This window comes from Primulina tabacum, chromosome 3 (assembly GCF_025594145.1).
Source record: "Primulina tabacum isolate GXHZ01 chromosome 3, ASM2559414v2, whole genome shotgun sequence".
NCBI lineage: Eukaryota > Viridiplantae > Streptophyta > Magnoliopsida > Lamiales > Gesneriaceae > Primulina > Primulina tabacum.
Genome location: NC_134552.1, coordinates 2,944,979 through 2,962,512, shown reverse-complemented (window position 1 = coordinate 2,962,512; position 17,534 = coordinate 2,944,979). Strand labels below are relative to the sequence as shown.

General features: G+C 33.5%; 3 protein-coding genes across 11 annotated transcripts; 1 reads left to right on the top strand and 2 right to left on the bottom strand.

The window, feature by feature from the left end:
* The first annotated feature begins 2,425 nt into the window (after positions 1 to 2,425).
* LOC142539330 (uncharacterized) lies at positions 2,426 to 5,840 on the top strand. 2 transcript variants are annotated; one of them, XM_075644732.1, is made up of 8 exons: positions 2,426 to 2,609; positions 2,672 to 2,764; positions 3,064 to 3,131; positions 3,923 to 3,995; positions 4,363 to 4,481; positions 4,553 to 4,651; positions 5,218 to 5,317; positions 5,547 to 5,840. In XM_075644732.1, the coding sequence occupies exons 2-8, from the start codon at positions 2,681 to 2,683 to the stop codon at positions 5,721 to 5,723; spliced, it is 720 nt and encodes a 239-aa protein (XP_075500847.1). In that variant the 5' UTR covers positions 2,426 to 2,609; positions 2,672 to 2,680; the 3' UTR covers positions 5,724 to 5,840. The 2 variants fall into 2 exon arrangements, with proteins under 2 accessions (XP_075500847.1, XP_075500846.1); XM_075644731.1 differs by having other exon boundaries at positions 2,427 to 2,764.
* A 3,479-nt stretch (positions 5,841 to 9,319) lies between these two features.
* On the bottom strand, positions 9,320 to 10,160 carry LOC142538820 (transcriptional regulator SUPERMAN-like). The gene has a single exon (XM_075644115.1). It carries the CDS (start codon positions 10,063 to 10,065, stop codon positions 9,475 to 9,477), a length of 591 nt encoding a protein of 196 aa, XP_075500230.1. The 5' UTR covers positions 10,066 to 10,160; the 3' UTR covers positions 9,320 to 9,474.
* Positions 10,161 to 13,028: 2,868 nt separating this feature from the next.
* On the bottom strand, positions 13,029 to 16,266 carry LOC142539329 (putative myosin-binding protein 6). Of its 8 annotated transcripts, none has more exons than XR_012818871.1 (4): positions 15,000 to 16,266; positions 13,498 to 14,844; positions 13,310 to 13,417; positions 13,029 to 13,217 (listed from the first exon to the last, which is right to left on the bottom strand). XR_012818871.1 is itself a non-coding variant. In XM_075644730.1 (2 exons), the coding sequence occupies exons 1-2, from the start codon at positions 15,802 to 15,804 to the stop codon at positions 13,634 to 13,636; spliced, it is 2,016 nt and encodes a 671-aa protein (XP_075500845.1). In that variant the 5' UTR covers positions 15,805 to 16,266; the 3' UTR covers positions 13,029 to 13,633. The 8 variants fall into 8 exon arrangements, 1 of the variants encoding a protein (XP_075500845.1); XR_012818873.1 differs by having other exon boundaries at positions 13,310 to 13,365; XR_012818870.1 differs by having other exon boundaries at positions 13,310 to 13,358.
* Between the last annotated feature and the right edge of the window lie 1,268 nt (positions 16,267 to 17,534).

Genomic DNA, 17,534 nt, shown 5'->3' with positions numbered 1-17,534 from the left:
TCTTAAGTAGGCTTGTCAAATTGGGTCAGGCCCGTCGGATCGGTCCACCACGTCATAAAAATTGAACGGGTTGAGTTGATAAAATAAAAGTCCGTTTGGAGACGGATCAAATGGGTTGAGCTCGTTTAGATTGCGGCCCAAACGGGTGAGCCCGTTTGGGTTGCGGGCTGGACCGCTAAATTAGGATAGAATTTTATATTTTTAAGTTTTATATAAAAATTCCTATTTCTTCTTTATTTTTTCTCATATGCCTAAGCCCGTCAAATTAGGGTATTTCTTCCTTATTTTTTCTCATGTACCTAACTTCAATCACTCTGATAAAATCTCTATGCTTCTATTTTTTTTTTGAAGATGTTATACTCTCTAGTCTCCTCCCTTTTTTTAATGTTTAACCCGAACTAATCCAGAATTATCGAAATAATATAGTAAATAAAGTATTTATCTGTATTGTTGAACACATAATATTTTTTGAAATTTACAACCGTCTATTTCCTCGACTTTCTGTTATCTTCCAATGTTTCTCACTTTTTAAGAAAATGTGGATGGTAAGAGCTAGGTGCCTTGTGTGGACAAACCCATAAGATCGTTAATTTTTGTTTTCTTGTGATGACAAATCTTTAAGAAACTGGAAAAAGTGTATACTAAAAAAGATTTGAAATTCACATTTAAAGATTTCATTGTATTTACGGTTGGTGATATTACATGAGTTAATTTTTAGTACATGTGTACGATGAAATCCTGTGTGAATTAGAATAAGCAATTTATTTTTTTTATGGATTATGTTCATTGTTGTATGCTTTTAATGTCTTATTTCAATATTTTTAAGTTTTTTATGAAATTATTTGACTGAAATATATTTTTCTTCTATGTTTATTTTAATATTGTTTAATATTTTTTTTAAAAAAAAAAAGCCCAAAGTGGGTTGGGCTGGGTTGGCCATTCAAAGGCACGCCAAAATAGCGGGCTGGCCCGCCCCGCCCCGCCTAATGGCGGGTTGTGAGCTGACCTGTCCCGTCAGCCCGTTTTGACATATATATTCTTAATAAGATAAATTATAAGAGATTAGTGGACTTCAAATTGTGCCTAAGTAGAGAATTTCAATTAGCCCTTGTTTTTTTTTCATTTATTTTTATTGAATGACATTCATCATAATTATTAAATTAAATAACTTTTTCTTTTTTTTACGACGGATAAATATGTGACCACTACATTTCGATGCATGATATATAAATATTCGGGCTAACACGATAGTTTATATATTAGTGTTTCATTTTATATTTATATGATATGATTAAATACTTGTATTTATCATGATATGATGGATTTTTTAATTATTAAAACTGTCATTAAATTTTCTCAAATCCCTAATTTCAAATTCTAAACTCTCATGATATACAAGTTTTTAATCATATAATAATTATATAAAATCTATAATGATATTTTTCATTTAATTACATGATTTTGATGAAAAAATAACTAAAGAAATTTGTCTTAACAATATGTCTAATTCACTAAAAAGAAAAAAATGGAATTGAAACTGGATTTGGAAATCCATTTTGAATTTAGCAAAAAATTTAAATATAATTTGAAATTTGATTTAATAATTAAACATTATTTTTTATATATATTAACAAATTTGTATTTTAAAATTTTAAAATTATTTGTTTGTCAATAATATTTATATAATTACTCATTCATAAATTATCAATAACAAAATTATTTTGAACATATGAAAATTAGTTTTCATTGACTACATTTTTATTAAATATGAAATATAAATTTATCAAGATGAAAAAAAATAAATTTATCAGATATGTATAATCAGTGTATATGAACTGATAGTATAGATGTTAGGATAAATGATATTTTATTAGTAAAAATAATTTTATTTTCATTTGTAATTCAAGTTAAAAGATGTCTCATGACTAAAAATGTAATATCTCGGCGTGGGTAAAATTCTGGTTAAATCGAATTAATTCAGAAATTTGTTTTGGTTATTTCAAAAAAAATTTTAAAAATTGTTAATTAAGTCAGTTTTGGTTATCATTAAAAAAATATGGTTGCGCGAATTAACGGACTGAGAAATTTGTTTTTTGATTTTTTATAGTTGTTTATTTACGATTTGGTCATCTATTGTGTCATATTTCAATATTTTTTGACAATTTTAGCATTTTATCGGCATAGTATTGATGTAATGTCGATTTGTGTGGTGTCACGTTAACAATCTCGATAAAAAAAACAATTAAAATTGGCAAGAATTGAAAAATATATAACTAAAATTGGAATTTTAAAATCGCAAATATACCAAAACTATAATATTAAAAAAAAAAAACAACTTTTCCTTACCCGGTTTAATATTTAAATAAATTGTAAATTTTTGGATAGAGCCATGTATGCATGATACTTACTGGATTGGGCTTCAGACTGGCCCATGCTTTGAAAAATCTATCGCCAAGCCTGCAACCTTTTCTCTTCCATCATTCTCTCGCAGCCACACTCGCAATTTCGAGAAACCCAAAGCCAAGTGTCACGTCGATTGCTTTCGCCGCAGCATCATCGAGCTCTTGCAGATTTTATTTTGATTGACTGATCTTATTGTTCTCTGATTGGTGCGTTTGTTTAATTTTTTTCCCTATTTATTTTGATCGTTATTTTAGTTTGTGGTTTTTAGGATTCTTTGATGGGTCTAAGCAAAACCGAAGTGAATTTAAGAAGGTTACTTGCAGCCACCCCACAACAACAAAATCAAGCACAGCTTTTGCATGTAAGCTCAAATTCCTCTCAATCCATTACTATATAGGTCATCATAGCCTGATAGTTTGCACTTCTATCAATTGAGTTTCAAATATTTATGCTTAATCATTTAATGTTAGCATTGATTCCTCTTGAAAATTTAGTTGTTATAACATGATATTCTGCCTTAATCTACCGAGCGATGTGTGGTGTTTGAGCTTCTAACCACCTGTGATACACTGTCCGAATGTTCACATTTCAGTTTTGTTTTCGTTTTCGTACTAACGTGGAAGCAATTGAAGTTTTTTAAGCACCAATTTCTTTCTGTAGTATGTAGCCACTCTAAGAGAGCAATTGGAACAATTGGGAGAAGAAAGGGGTCCTGAAGGATTGCCAAGGTTGTTTGTTTTTTCTCTTGGGATATATCTTATTACACATCACATTTTCTTGATGTCATTGTGTATGCAATGGATTTGTAACTTCTAATTATGTGAGTTAGATTGTATTCTTATATTGGACTTATTTCATGTGTTATGATCAGATTTTTTTTACTCCTTTGCATAACTGGTTGATAATTCTTGATTATGCTAACTTATCTTGATGGATATGGCAATGTAGTCCGAAATAACAGTTTGAGAGGTGGTGAATTTTAAAACAAATTATTTTAAGGGGTACCTGGAAGAACTGATCTGTCGTGGCTATTGTAATGAACTACTACCAACATCCGCATGCCAAAAAATTACTGTAGGATGATGGGATACTTCGTTGGAATCCGGCGTCAGTTCTATAAGAACTGCCATTATGTCATTGTTTGTACTGTGTATGCGCCAAATACTAAGAGGTGAGTGAAACACCCTCCATGGTGGGCTTCCTCAGGTGCTTGCTTCCCAAGAGGTGGGCAAAGTCGTCATCCCGCATCTGCTCCCCAAGCAATTCGAAGAGACTAATAAATTTTAGGTGCTCTTTCACCAAGAAAGTTAGCATTTTGTTTTTGGGTTATGTTCTTAGATTTATGGCCTAACAGTTTAATTGGTGTGGACTTGTTAACAAAAACTATACATGCTCTTCATTCAGAAAAATTAGATTTTGTATTGCTTCTTCCTTGATGTTAAACGTAAATTTGAATGCTTGCATTCCGTTGATTTTATTGTGGCTTCAATTTTAACACTTCTTCCACACTATTTTACAGAGTTTCAAAAGGTCAATTAAGAGAATATTCAGAGAAAGTTGAAGCTATAGCAGCAAAGTTAGCGGAACCTGAGGTATATTTAGTGTGACTTGGTTCCTTGTATTATTCCCATTCAATAGCTCTATGAAACATTGTGTGAGTATTTGAAATCTCAATGGAAGCTTGAAAATGCATGTTCTCAAATATGACGATATCATAACATTTTGAAAATTTTAAATCCACAGCTGTTAGTTACAATCAATATACTGATAAATATTGACTATGTTTCTTTAATTTTGATGCATATTCCAACTAATAAACATAGTTTTATAATATGATTACTCTCTTTTTACAACATTGACATATAAAGAAACTGCACACTGAAACCAATTGTGTTTATAAAGTTTGAACTCTTCCTGTTTATGTTAATAATTTCTAACTACTCTTCTTTTCTTGGCAAGTCTGAGTCCAGTGTAGAGGTTCCTCAGCTGCCTTCTCTGAAGACTGATACTGGTGCATCCCCTTCTAAATCAGAGGAAGAGAGTGTTTACACTCCCAGAGGACTGAGGAAGAGATTTGTGTGAGTGAATGGGACATCTATTGTCATTGTTATATGTTTAATCTTTCTGAAGTGGATGTTAACTGATGCAGGCCCCTGTCAGAGCATAGGTCTCATGATACTGTTGAAGACAATAATTCAAGGTCGGTCAAATTGGATGCTGCAGCACAGAGTCATATTGAGAAATACAGGTATCTTTTCATTTTAGTATTTTTCGGTGATAAAGTGCCGTATATTTATGCAATGTACTTAACTAATATCTGAACTGTTAACATTTGTTTGAGAACTTGTATCAAATATCGATGATTTAGCAACTACACGTCACCAATCATTGCAAAGTTATGCTGAGTATGCTTTCAAATATTGTCCCACTCCAACATTAAAAATTCACAATTACTCTAGCTTTTTCTTATATCCAGTAATTTAATTATGATAATTTTTTAAAATAAACCTTGACTGACTATCCCAGTATTTGTTGTTCGGTTTGAATAAATATGCCTAGGCACTTAGGAATTCGAAGGTCATTCTGGTGTTCAGAATGCAAAAACAATTTAGGTAATCTGAGTCACAAATTTCGCTCTTATTTGATCTTGATTAATGGTTTGCCAGTGTCCGGCCTCTGTCCATGTTATACCTTTTTCTTGGTCTACTTTATCTGCTTTTTTTATAAAGTTCTAATAATTGTATCCATTTTAGATCATTGTCCTTGTTGCAGATGTTTACCTGCAACTTATCATCTTATTGTTTTTCCATACAGAATACTTCAAGAAAATTTGACCGATGAAATGGTTCTTTTGGCAAGGCAACTTAAAGAGAGTGGTCTTGTGATGAGTCAATCCGTCCAAAACACGGAGAAGGTGAGTTTGAAAATTTACTTGCTTGCCGTTCTTTTCACCATTGGCCTTTGCAGAAAGCAATCTATTCTCTTTCATCCATGTACCGAAATTGTTATTAAGAGCTGTTGCATTTGATCCTCCCATGGATTTGTTTATAGCCCCTAGCCAGACCACAGTCGGCCTGTGATTCACCATTTATAAAATCCACATCCACTTGGATCGACGGATTCATTTATATATTTGTCTGTAGATATTAGACTCAACAGAGAAAGCTGTTGAACACAGCCTAGCAAGCACTGGACATGCAAATACTCGGGCTGTGGAGGTATACTCCCAGAGTTTGAAAACATCATGCTTCACGTGGCTACTGATGTTCGCAATGACATGTATTTTCATTATGGTAGTCTTACTTATTCGTATTACTTGAATCCTGTTCAACTTTATTTTGGCTGGTTTTCATGATCGTTTACGTTTTTAGATTTGATCTATTGTCTCGTCGTTTTTCATTTATACGTGGAAAATTAAATATCCAAAATAATGCATATCATTCTTGGTCGAGGACACAATTCATACATGAGGGTGGGTCATATGAGATCGAACCGCGAAAAAGAGTATCTTGGAATACTTGATGCACTCCAGGAGGGAATGGAAACCCGGTCTGTACCGTGGCGGTGTGGGTGTCTCCAGTTTTTCATTTAAACGTATAGATATCAATTATTTGTGTACCAAAATATATTGATCATTGACAACTGTGAGTTACAAGGATGTAATCTAATTTTTATGAAAAGGCTAACTAGTACTTAAGGCTATGTTTGGATAAGTGATTTAAAAACGTTTTTAGTGTTTTTCGAGTAAAAAACTTAAAATGTGTGTTTAAATAAGATTTTTGTAAAACGTGTTATAAAAAGTGCTTTTTTTTTTATATAGAACAATTGAGATATTTTTTTATGTTTTTATATATGAAGTCAGATATAGAAATAAAAATATATTATTTTTTAACTGTTAAATATTATTTTTATAAAATATTTGTCAAAATGTATATTTGTTCTTAAAACAATTTTTAAATTTTTTTATAAAAAAAATTATAAAAACAAAATATTTTAGGTAAAAATTTGTGTGAGACGGTTTCACGGGTCGTATTTTGTGAGACGGGTCTGTTATTTGGGTCTTATTTGGGTCATCCATGAAAAAGTATTACTTTTTATGTTAAGAGTATTATTTTTTATTGTGAATATCGATAGGATTGACCTATCTCACAGATAAATATTCGTGAGACTGTCTCACAACATACATACTCAACGTTTTACGAACGTTTGTCCAAACCAAGTCGAAAGCTTGTATCAACACTCGCAAACAGCTTGAAGATCCTTGTTGTATGTAGATCTTGTAAGAGAGAGGGAAAATCCGATGTTATTGTTCCAAAGGTGTATCCAATGATTGTGTTTGTTCTTGTTTATGGGTTTACTGAAAAAATTATGGATCTATAAGAATGATTACCTATTTTTATCCCAAATATAGTTGGGAAGCTAGCTTTCACAGGATGACACGTGGCTTGACAGGTCTTCTAGTATCATTTTTTGACGGTGGTAATGGGAGCTACTTTGCCTGCTAGAAAACTTGGTATAGAAAAAAATTAGAGCAGACGTTCTCACGGATCGTATTTTGTGAGATGGATATTTTATTTGGGTCATCCATGAAAAAGTATTATTTTTTATGCTAAGAGTATTACTTTTTATTGTGAATATCGGTAGGATTAATCCGTCTCAGATTCGTGCGACCGTCTCATAAAAGACCTACTCAAAAATTAAACTACTCCATAAATATTTTATTATATGACATTATATATAGTAGGAAATACAAGACACACGTCGGAGTTCTTAATTTCTGAAAATGTATTTCGAAACACACACCACACCCCGTATAGCTTTTGCTACACGGAAGAAAAATAACATTCTCCTTTCTCACGCGTGCATGGATCGAAAAACAATATAAGGTCTGTCTATCTATTTGGTTGGATGGATGGGTGTTAAATTGATGAAAAAATTTACATTTTTTGGTTTGGTAAGTTACACTTATTTTTCAATTTTGTCGGACATATCATAATTTTAATGCACTAATTTGATTGTTTCCACCTGAATGTTAATGTGGTGAGGGAAAATAATGATTGTGACGTTAAAATTTGCTGACATGACGTCAAACATTTTGACATATCCGATGTCGTGTCAATTGTGAACAAAATTATAAGTGAAAAATATATCAGTCACAAGGATTAGAAATGTAATTATCCAGAAATTAATTAATAAGGTGACAGGCATAATAGGAAAAAATATAAATTGTGAGATGACAGGGACCTACATGAATTAATGAGACTGATGGTTGACGTTTGCCCACTGTCTTACTTTATCCCATACCATACTAATAAAACCCCCTCTACTCTTTCACTAAAACATACCCTTTGCCAGCTTCTCGTCTCCCCCAAAAAAATACCTCTTTTGTCTACCATTTTCCACCTGTACGTGGTGGGCTCTAAATGTTCGATTTTCTTGTCTTTGTGATTATATTCCATGTCTACGAATATATATATATATATATATATAAACTTAGCTAAATGAGCAAGCTCCAAGTATGTATTATATTTTCTTGAAAAAAAAAGAAGCCCATATAACAAAACCGAAATTTTGAAGAGCTCTTTTTGGTCATCCCATTGATAAATGACTATTGTTGTAGACTAAAAGTGAGTGGATCAGTCATAAAAGTGTCCGGTATATATGGTACTGAAATGCCCAAGACTCGAGAGTCACGTGCAGAACGCACCCTTCCCCATTGTTAATTGATTATGCTGCGTGCATCAACCCCATTAATCCAACGATGCCATATTTTAGTTAATGAATCCCCTGATTTATTGGCTTTGAATGTACAATCTCAAGTTATACAGTCCCGAAAATAGAAAGGCCATCATGCCACTGACACACAGCATTTGTTGGGAATATGCAAAAGAAACAGATGTTGGGACAAAAAAAAAGTTTTCATTCACTAAAAATTATGATGTGATCCCCTTTATGTACAGAACTCAATGCCATTGCAAGTATTGACAGAGCCAAAGGTGCTTACAATACCAGTTTAGCCTCCCTTTGTGTTAGTATCCGTGGAAAAGAATGAATTTGATTTGATAGAATTTTCCTCAAGTGTGCCTTCATGATAACAGATGAACTGTGCCTGTGGTACTCTTTGCTGTGTCCTCTTCTCTCCATTATATTCATATTTCTCTATGTTGTCAAATGATATATATTTCTTTAACGTTTGTGTTACTTAACGTGCGTATAGTAGTCCTTGTCATGTTCTCTTCGAATAAGTTCATATTCCTAACATCTTGACAGACAGTAGTTAACTTTTGATCTTGATATGACCAACACCGGTGGAGGTAGTCAAACATAAAATTATTTCTGTTTAAATTATGTTAAATGTAGTATATATGTTTAAATTATACTCATTGCAAAGTATATATGTAGTATCAATATATTTAGGATTAATCGGCTAGCTTCGATCCCAAGGGCACGATCGACATAAGATCCCCGAGTCTGAATGAGAAATTTGAAAATTTCTTATACAATTTTTCTACAATACAAGTTTAATCCCTTGAGATACATTTATTCGTCCTATCTCGCCTTTCTCTCATCTTGGACAGTCCATTAATTAGTAACTAACCCGCTTGTCCTCTTATTTCTGATTTAATTGACTTTGAATTAAAGAGTTTCTCCAAAATGCATTGGCGCAATGTGTACAAGAGAAGTCTAGCGGGATGGTCAGACCATTTCACAAGTGACGTGCATTTGAACTAACAAAATTTATAAGGCGTTCGAACTTATTATAGAACGTAAATGAAATTTATATGGACGGATTAAGTTACAGCGGATCTAGGTAATTAGCAAGAACCAACTTGATGTCTAAATAAGAGAAGTAATTTAATTTCTGCAGTAGACAATAGAAATGCTACAAGTTAAACGACAACCGAAACACTGACAATTCTGATAGTTAAAGTGATGTAATATGATCATGCAACGTGACATCTCTGATCTACATCTGCATTAGTTCTTGAAGAAATCAATCTATACTTCATCTTCTTGTAATTAAATTCACACGTGCAGAAAATAAACATTATATTTACTCTTGGTAAATATTTAAGAATACCCAAGTCTAAGCTCCAAATCCAACTCCTCCTTTGAATCTTTGAGCAAACCCATGTTCAAGTCCAACTTATTAAACTCTTTCGCCTTCCAAACTCTACAATCCTTTCTTCTCGCAAAATCAAGAATCCCCCCAATATTGTTATTATTCTCACCGTGATCTTGCCCGTGACAACTCAAGAGCTCATGCTTATGCTCGACACCGTGTGGAAGTGGAACCTTAAGGTCTTTGCCTAAAGAAGCTGAAGCTGGTGAGCTATAGTAAGGTGGAAACTTAGATGCAGCAGGTGATAGTAACCATGACGAAGAAGAAGAAAAACTAGGGTTTGCATTAGGGTTAGGGTTTGAGTTCAGATTATCCCGGGAATTAGGTGAGAGCCTCATTCTTGCCCTATCTCTTCTGTGGACATTCATGTGCCCTCCAAGAGCTTGAGCGGACTTGAACTCTTTCTTGCAGAAGCTGCAGCTGTAGTTTCTTTGAGGCCAAGAGAACCCGTACGCACGATCTTTTTCGAAGCTCAAGTTCGTGTTTTCCCAAGAATCCCTTAACCTCTGATCACAAGTACCCCACTTGAACTTATCCATTGATTTCACAGAAAAATGCTCCGTTCAAGATGAACCCTTTAGTTTTCTTGAAAAGTGGGAGAGAAAGTTAAAACATTCAGGCTATGTTTTGGTTCAGAAACTTATGAAAAGCTAGATGTACTGTACGTGTAGAAGCAAAAAAGTAGCTTTATAGTGGGGAGATTGCCGGCCCGAGTTACATTACATATTACTGGATCATTAAAAAAACAAAAAATAGCAGCTAATTTTAAATTTTTACATAGAATTCCGTATACTTGTCATGGGGCCGTGCGTGTAATAAATTTGAATAAATCCGGCGTGGCATGCACAGGCACTAGATCGTGTCTAGAGCTGGTTGTTTCTGAAACTAGGGTTTGCTTAAAGAATAACTACAGAAGCTTTGGGTTGTTGCTTTATTGCCAAATTAAGGAGAAATTAATCTAGTGCACTCTGACATTATCATATGCTTTTAAGCAGACTTTGAGGCATCACAGAATTATTAGCTTCTGATCTTTTTTTCTGCTTCACTTTCTTATCAACAAAGTACTCCCTCCACTCCAAACATATATATCTATTAATCTAATTTTTTGCATTATATATATCTTTTCTATATTATTTTAAGATTGTGCAGCACCATATTAAACGCTTGAATCATGATATATTTTTGTCAGTCTACATCTGTTTATGTTTTGGAATCGTCATATTGGAATTATTGAAGTATTTCTATTAGTTTATCGAAACGATAATATCTTTATTTTGATGCTATTAAAAGTATTATTATTTTGCTTACGTATCTATCTTATATATGTAGATGCGGCATGAAAGCAAGCCACTGGGATAATAGTATTTGAGTCCATTGCAACAATATTAATTAAATTATAATTGGATAGATTTATAGCCAAGTCGAGTCGACCTAGTAGAGAGCCAAAGTAGAAAGGCTGAGAGCACTTGCTAGCTAGCTAGAAGATTGTTACAACTAGGGATGGGCCGAATGGCACTGGGGAGGTCCCCATTCTCCGAATCCAAAACTCGTCTTCATCACTATCTCCATCCCTTTTTTTCCTAATTAATCGGAGATTTCCCATCCTCGTCCTTGCAGAGAATAAGTCCTCGTGCTCTAATTTTTACTTGAGGAATCCATATTCCCACTCCAATAGTCCATATTATCATTCCAGTGGAAATTTGAGTTTTTCCTCGAACTCATCCCTATTCTGGGCAGCACCCAGGGGCTCCGAACCTGTCATCCATGGTTACAACCTGGAAATGAGAGAAGAAAAAGAGGAGAAACAATTGACAAAATCAAAATCGATCCCTTCATTTTATAGCCAATATTTAGAAACATGATCCACTAACTTATTTCATTTTGAGTTATAATTCATTAATTTGTCGAACTTTGGTATTAGTGCACTAACTTGGAATTTTTGTTTATTTTGATCAAATTGTTGACATGATATCGAAAACGTCCATATTTTTCAGCGCCAACATCATCAATTTTCAGTGTCAGTTCACCATTTTTCGATCTCAATCAGTAATCAGCGAAACATGGATAAAACCCTAAAAAAATCAAAATTACTTCACTGAAACCGGACTTTAAATATTTAGTGAACCAAAATCTATGAGACAAATCAGTGGACAACAAAGTTATTTTCACTAAAAAAAGTCATTAACTAATTAGATTAGTTTGCTCATTATTAGCATGTAGACTTTAAACTACACACGATAAGCTATTTCTAAAATCAAGTACTTAATTGAAAAGTGTACAGATAGTAAGTGCGTATTAATTGATATGTGGGTGGGCATGTGATTGCCTTGCCATTTGTACTAGCTTGGACATACAGTGAATTTCTCCTAAGGGATCGATAACCATGAGGAATATATAGAAATGACTTCAAAATTTTATATATCTTTATCTTCATGTTATATCATTCTCCTGCTTCTCGATTTAATATTTTTTAACTATCAAGATATCATTTTGATGGCATAAAATTTTTAAATGATCATATTGATAAATGGAGTCGTGACTTTAAGCTCGCATAATTTATTGTAGAAAATTAATGAGCTTCTTATTTTTCAGAATAATCTAATCCGTTTGGAGATGAATTTGCAAAAGGTAGTCTTGTTTTCCTAGCAAGCACCATGGGAAATCATTTTCGTAAAATCATGATTTTCCCATGTGAACACGTTCAAACCATTCGATAAAAAGCATATTATAAGCAATATTTCGAGATCACATTGATGTTTTTTACTTATATACGTATACATGATTTTGATACGGCGACGATCGTAGAATTTTTTTAAGATATTTGATCAAAAAGAGTTTATTTATCACTTGATGTACGCATATGAGTAAATATTTTGTTGTGTTTGTTTTTTGTTGTTTTTTTCTAAATCATCTGTATGAAATTCTCTCATTGCTATACAAAAGATGCAAGTAAGGTTTCTGCACAAGCAACTTAAATCTTTCCAAATAGAGGACAAAAACTCAATCCAACGGTGTAAAAATTTGAGGGGGAAATTAATTTGAGTGTTCGAGTCTGATCAAGGCCATTAAGACATTGTCATGTGTGTGCACCCTATCCCACCATTTTTGTTTAAAAAATCTTCTTCTGTGCCATTAGGCACTTGGTTGTTCTGTCATGAGGCTTCGCACCTTTGTGATCTTTGACTATAGTCGAACTACATCTAAACTTTTGACTAGTGACTTGTTGCGACCTGCCCAGAATGCCAAATCCACACGCCCTTAAGGATATTGTCCTAATAGTAGCATAAGATTGTCCGGTAGAACACATACGGATGATTGTAGAAAGAGATGAGCACAAGAGCTAGCATCTCCATGAAAAAATAATAAACTTTAATTATTATCACCGATAACGCTATCCCATGTTACAAACAATAGAACAAACAACCCCTGAAAACGTGCTGTCAAAACCAATCAAAGAACCAAAACAGAGCTATATACCCAATTGTAACGAGTAAGACAAAAATATTTCCATTCCTCCATTGAAGTTCCTTATCTGTACATTTTTTTTCTAATTGCATTAGCTGTGAGTCTTAAAACTTTAAGATTTGTAGTATGACCATTGACTATCTTCATCTTTGGCCGACCACCCTCACTCATCAGCAACTTTGCGAATTGTTATCATTTGCGACGGACCTTTGCTTCAATTAGTCATCTGAAAGATCAATAGCAGAAAAATATGCATGGGCCAGTAGAAATAACATAATGAAATTTATTTTGATGTATATCTTAAAAATCTCAACTGACGTTTGATCTGTCACAACCAAGTAGTCAACTGAGTAAATATCAGCAGAATCTGCAAACTAAGCCAACATAAGCTATCTACATGTCGAGTTACTTCCGCAAAGCATAAATCTAGAGTCCAATCACATTGTTTCATGCAATAACCATACATCTCAAGACTGTAGGAATTATTGCAGTAAGGAAATGCTTACATTGAAATTTGTGGACGTACAACCTCAAGGGACAGAGAAACAGTCCACTTTCCGCAACTCTTCTAGATGAAGGACTATTTCCTGAATTTAGTAATCGATCCTTTTACATCCAAAGCAAGTTAGATCTCAGTGTGTCTCAACTCTCTATAGTAGCAGATGCTATTTCCACTATACTTGTTGAGAATGACAGTGTCTTGTTCATTTCACCAACAAATCCGTTGCCCCACATCAAATCAGGAGACTTGAAATGGGCAGGAGGTACATTTGATGTACCGTTCTGAGAAAGACTCATAATCGATTCAAGCACCACTCTCTGCACAAAGGAATCACTCCTTTCATCCTCTTTGTTTGACAATATCTCCCTATTTAAATCATCAAGATTCTCTACTTTGATTTTTCCCTTTTCAGGACACAAGCCATTTGGCATGTCATCAACTCTTCTACAACAATAAACTTTACACAAGTTTCTCAAAGATTCCGAGATGTAAAGCTTTTCATCCTCGTAGTTAACTCTGGCAGATATTGAATTTGCAAGAGTACATGGACTGTATTCAACATGGGATACATCATGATTCGGAACTTTTAAAATTTCTCGGTGTGAATCATCTGCTGATGATTCATAAAGAAAGGCATTTACAACCAGTTCTAACTCAGTCTTCAAGGCTTGCAATTCATCTTCCTTCTCAGCCAGGAGATCATTGGTTCTTTCCAATTCCTCACTCACATACTCTGCTTGCTCCTCCAATACTCTTAAATATTGCAAGGCTTCCATACGAAATGCAGCCTTCTGCTCCTGCAATCTTGTGATCATGGCCATTGCCTGATTCGCAGCAATAGCAGCAGCATTTCTTTCTTCTTCCAACTCCCTGAATAAAATATCCACGCATCTTCGATATTTTTCCACCTCTCTTTTTAGCCAATCAACAGTACTTTCACCTTCAGTGCCATAGAAACTAATTTCATCCAAGGATTCATAACTAGAGCCCACAAGTGACGATGAAAATGGAAGCCAGTGAAATATACACTCATCGTTTTCTCTAGATTCATTGTGTTGATAGTGAGTGTTATGTCCATTATTGTTAAATGATGCCCCAGCAACAGAGATTGGTTCCAGAGAACTCACATCGTCTCTGATTTTTTCAGCGTCGTGGAGAAAAATTGGCTGGACCACACTCTGACCTGAAATGGACTCATTCTTTATGCTGTGCGACAGAGTTAAAGGCTCGCTCCGATCTGTATCATTTGAATATGAAGAACAAACTTTATCAAAAGAACCTCCAGCAGCAGCTTCGGTATGCTTTGTAGCAACTGTGCTTTCATTTTCACTGGTTTCAAAAACATCAATTGCTGCCAAATAATTTCACAAGTTAAATATTTTAAGAGATCAACTAGGATATTTGAAAGGTAATGTTTATAAACTTGCAGACTCACATTTTTACATAGAGACAAATAACATTCACACTAACACAAATTATGAGGTAGGAGGAGGATTTAGTGCTTACATTTCTGTGGTATCGGTACCATGTTGTCCAATGAAGGAACATCATACATTGAAAGGAGCTCGGATACGGAAGGAAGGGCCGGCATGTGAGGGAGAGAAGTATTGCATTTGGAAGTCTCTGCAACTCCAACATCATGTTTAAGATCATAATTTAAGATCGTCATATCTGCTCTCAAACATGAACAAGGCCCAAGATAGGACTCTGCCCAATCAACGTTCCCCGGACCACATTCCTTGAAGGCATCCAATGAGGAAGAAATGACATTCATAGAATCTTTAGAATCAACCAGGTTAGGCTGATCAAGAACCGAAGTCTTCACTTCAAAACCTTTATGACACCATTTATCTAATGCCACATTATTAACAGGTGTTTCAGGTCGATTTCTGCTGAAACAAGAATCATCTTCATTCTCACTACCATATTTTTGGCAATAACAAAGATTTCTACTGTCATCATCTTCATAGTGATCCACCAATTCAGAATCCGAGGATAGACTATCAGCGAGATTACAATGCACAGAACAAGATACTAAAGAAGAAATCTCCTCCCTGTGATTTTTACATAAAAGGTTCCAGTAACCTCCGGGCTTGGCTTTTCCAAGAACACAATCAAGCCTTGAGCACAGCAGACAAGGTGAATTTAGCTCACAATATCGAGCAAATTTTTCGGCCAAACAAGTTAACAATGCAATCATGAACAACAATAATATTAAGAACCATTCACAAGCTGCAGATGACAAGGAGTTAAAGAATCCACGCGATTTTCCCTTTCTAGTATATATAATCTCAGCAGCCATGGTGACCATGTATTCGAGAAACAACACAAAATTCCCCCGTAATCAAATTCAATACCCCTTTTTGAAGTTGCAAAAGCTAAACAAGACACAGACGAAAAGAAGCCAAATCACTAGATTATACAATAATGATCAGTCCAAAAAAGAGTATCCCACTTCGCATCATTCAACATTCGCTACTTTTAAATGAGTAAGACCCAAATTCTCGAAACAAATAAGAATTCCAACTAAAAACACACAAGAACCCTAAATCCAATAGAATTTATCCAACGCGATAACCCATTTTTCAGACAGCTCACTCATCAACTGAACAAACAAGAATTGACAGCAATGCACATCGCGAGAAACGATTCCAACTGCGCAAGACGGGAGATTTGGCTCAACAAAAATTTCGGAAATGAAAAATTTACGATGAAGAAAGAAAATTGAGAAACGAGGAGAGCCGAAAGAAGATTATTAATAAAAACACCAAAAAGTTGCTCACTGTAATCTTCTCGTTGGGGAAATTGAGAGTATAAACTCTTGAATGAAATTACAATTCAGTCCTTTTGGTGAAATTGAAATCGTCATTCAAAAGATTTTTTTACCGTTTGGTATAATTTAATATAGAATCTGATAATTCATCATATATTTAAGATTTTGATGTTAAATAATTTAATATAAAATCAGATATTTCATCTCATATTTAATATTTTGATGTTAAATGGATATTTATTGGCTAATCGATACAAAAAAATTCATTAAGTTAGAATGCACTTGGATTATTGATATATTTGATCTGAATAAAAGATTTGACTTTATAATTGTTTAATTTGATATCGAGTCTATTTGAAATTCATTTCAATTTTATTTATTTAAGTTATTCATTATTCATCGATCCAAGGATAACATAGTATAATACGAGACATACATCATTATAATAACAAAATAATGATTACTTATATATAATTTAGTAAAATGGCAAAAAGACATCATTCTAATACATGTCTTAAACTTTTACCAAGGGGACAATGTTTTTATCATCATTATTGGAGCACGATTCTTTCAAGTTGTTGTCTTTGCATAAGATATTTAATTAATATAACTATTTTTTATAATAAAATTTTAATAAGTAGAAGAAAAGTTGATGGAAATTAAGATTATTAAAATTTAAAAGGATAAATGTGGTGGGAGCAATTATAAAAAGTAGAGGGCAATTATAAAAAGTAGAGGGAAAATATATTAAAAAAATTATAGCAAAATCACACACATATATTACAAAAATTAGTGTGAGACGGTCTCGTGGGTTAATTTTGTGAGACTGATCTTCTATTTGGGTTATTCATTAAAAAAATATTGTTTTTTATTGTAGATATGAGCAGGATTGACCTTTTCATGAATAAAAATTAGTGAAACAGTCTCACAAGATATTTAATATATATATATATATATATATATATATATATATATGTATGTATGTATGTATGTACGTACGTGTGTGTGAGTTTTGATATGTTGCACACTCACCGTACACACTTATGTGAACACCAATGAGTTGACACTCACATATTATATGTACAATTTTGATATATTTCATTACATCAAATAGGAAAGTTTTATCTCATCGATACTCACATAAATATACATAGTGGACGTACATTATATCAAACTATATATATATATTCATTTTTCTATTAGACTCTTTTGTTTATTATTTATTAATAACTATATTGTAAACGGAAGTACATGTGATGCCCATGTGT

Excerpts from the sequence above, each read along its gene's own strand:
- LOC142539330 (XM_075644732.1), top strand. The coding sequence starts at position 2,681 with ATGGGTCTAAGCAAAACCGAAGTGAATTTAAGAAGGTTACTTGCAGCC. Across the intron at positions 3,996-4,362 it reads CAAAGTTAGCGGAACCTGAG|TCTGAGTCCAGTGTAGAGGT; the intron begins GTATATTTAGTG and ends TTTCTTGGCAAG. Across the intron at positions 5,318-5,546 it reads CCGTCCAAAACACGGAGAAG|ATATTAGACTCAACAGAGAA; the intron begins GTGAGTTTGAAA and ends ATTTGTCTGTAG.
- LOC142538820 (XM_075644115.1), bottom strand. The coding sequence starts at position 10,065 with ATGGATAAGTTCAAGTGGGGTACTTGTGATCAGAGGTTAAGGGATTCT.
- LOC142539329 (XM_075644730.1), bottom strand. The coding sequence starts at position 15,804 with ATGGTCACCATGGCTGCTGAGATTATATATACTAGAAAGGGAAAATCG. Across the intron at positions 14,845-14,999 it reads GGTACCGATACCACAGAAAT|CAATTGATGTTTTTGAAACC; the intron begins GTAAGCACTAAA and ends ATTATTTGGCAG.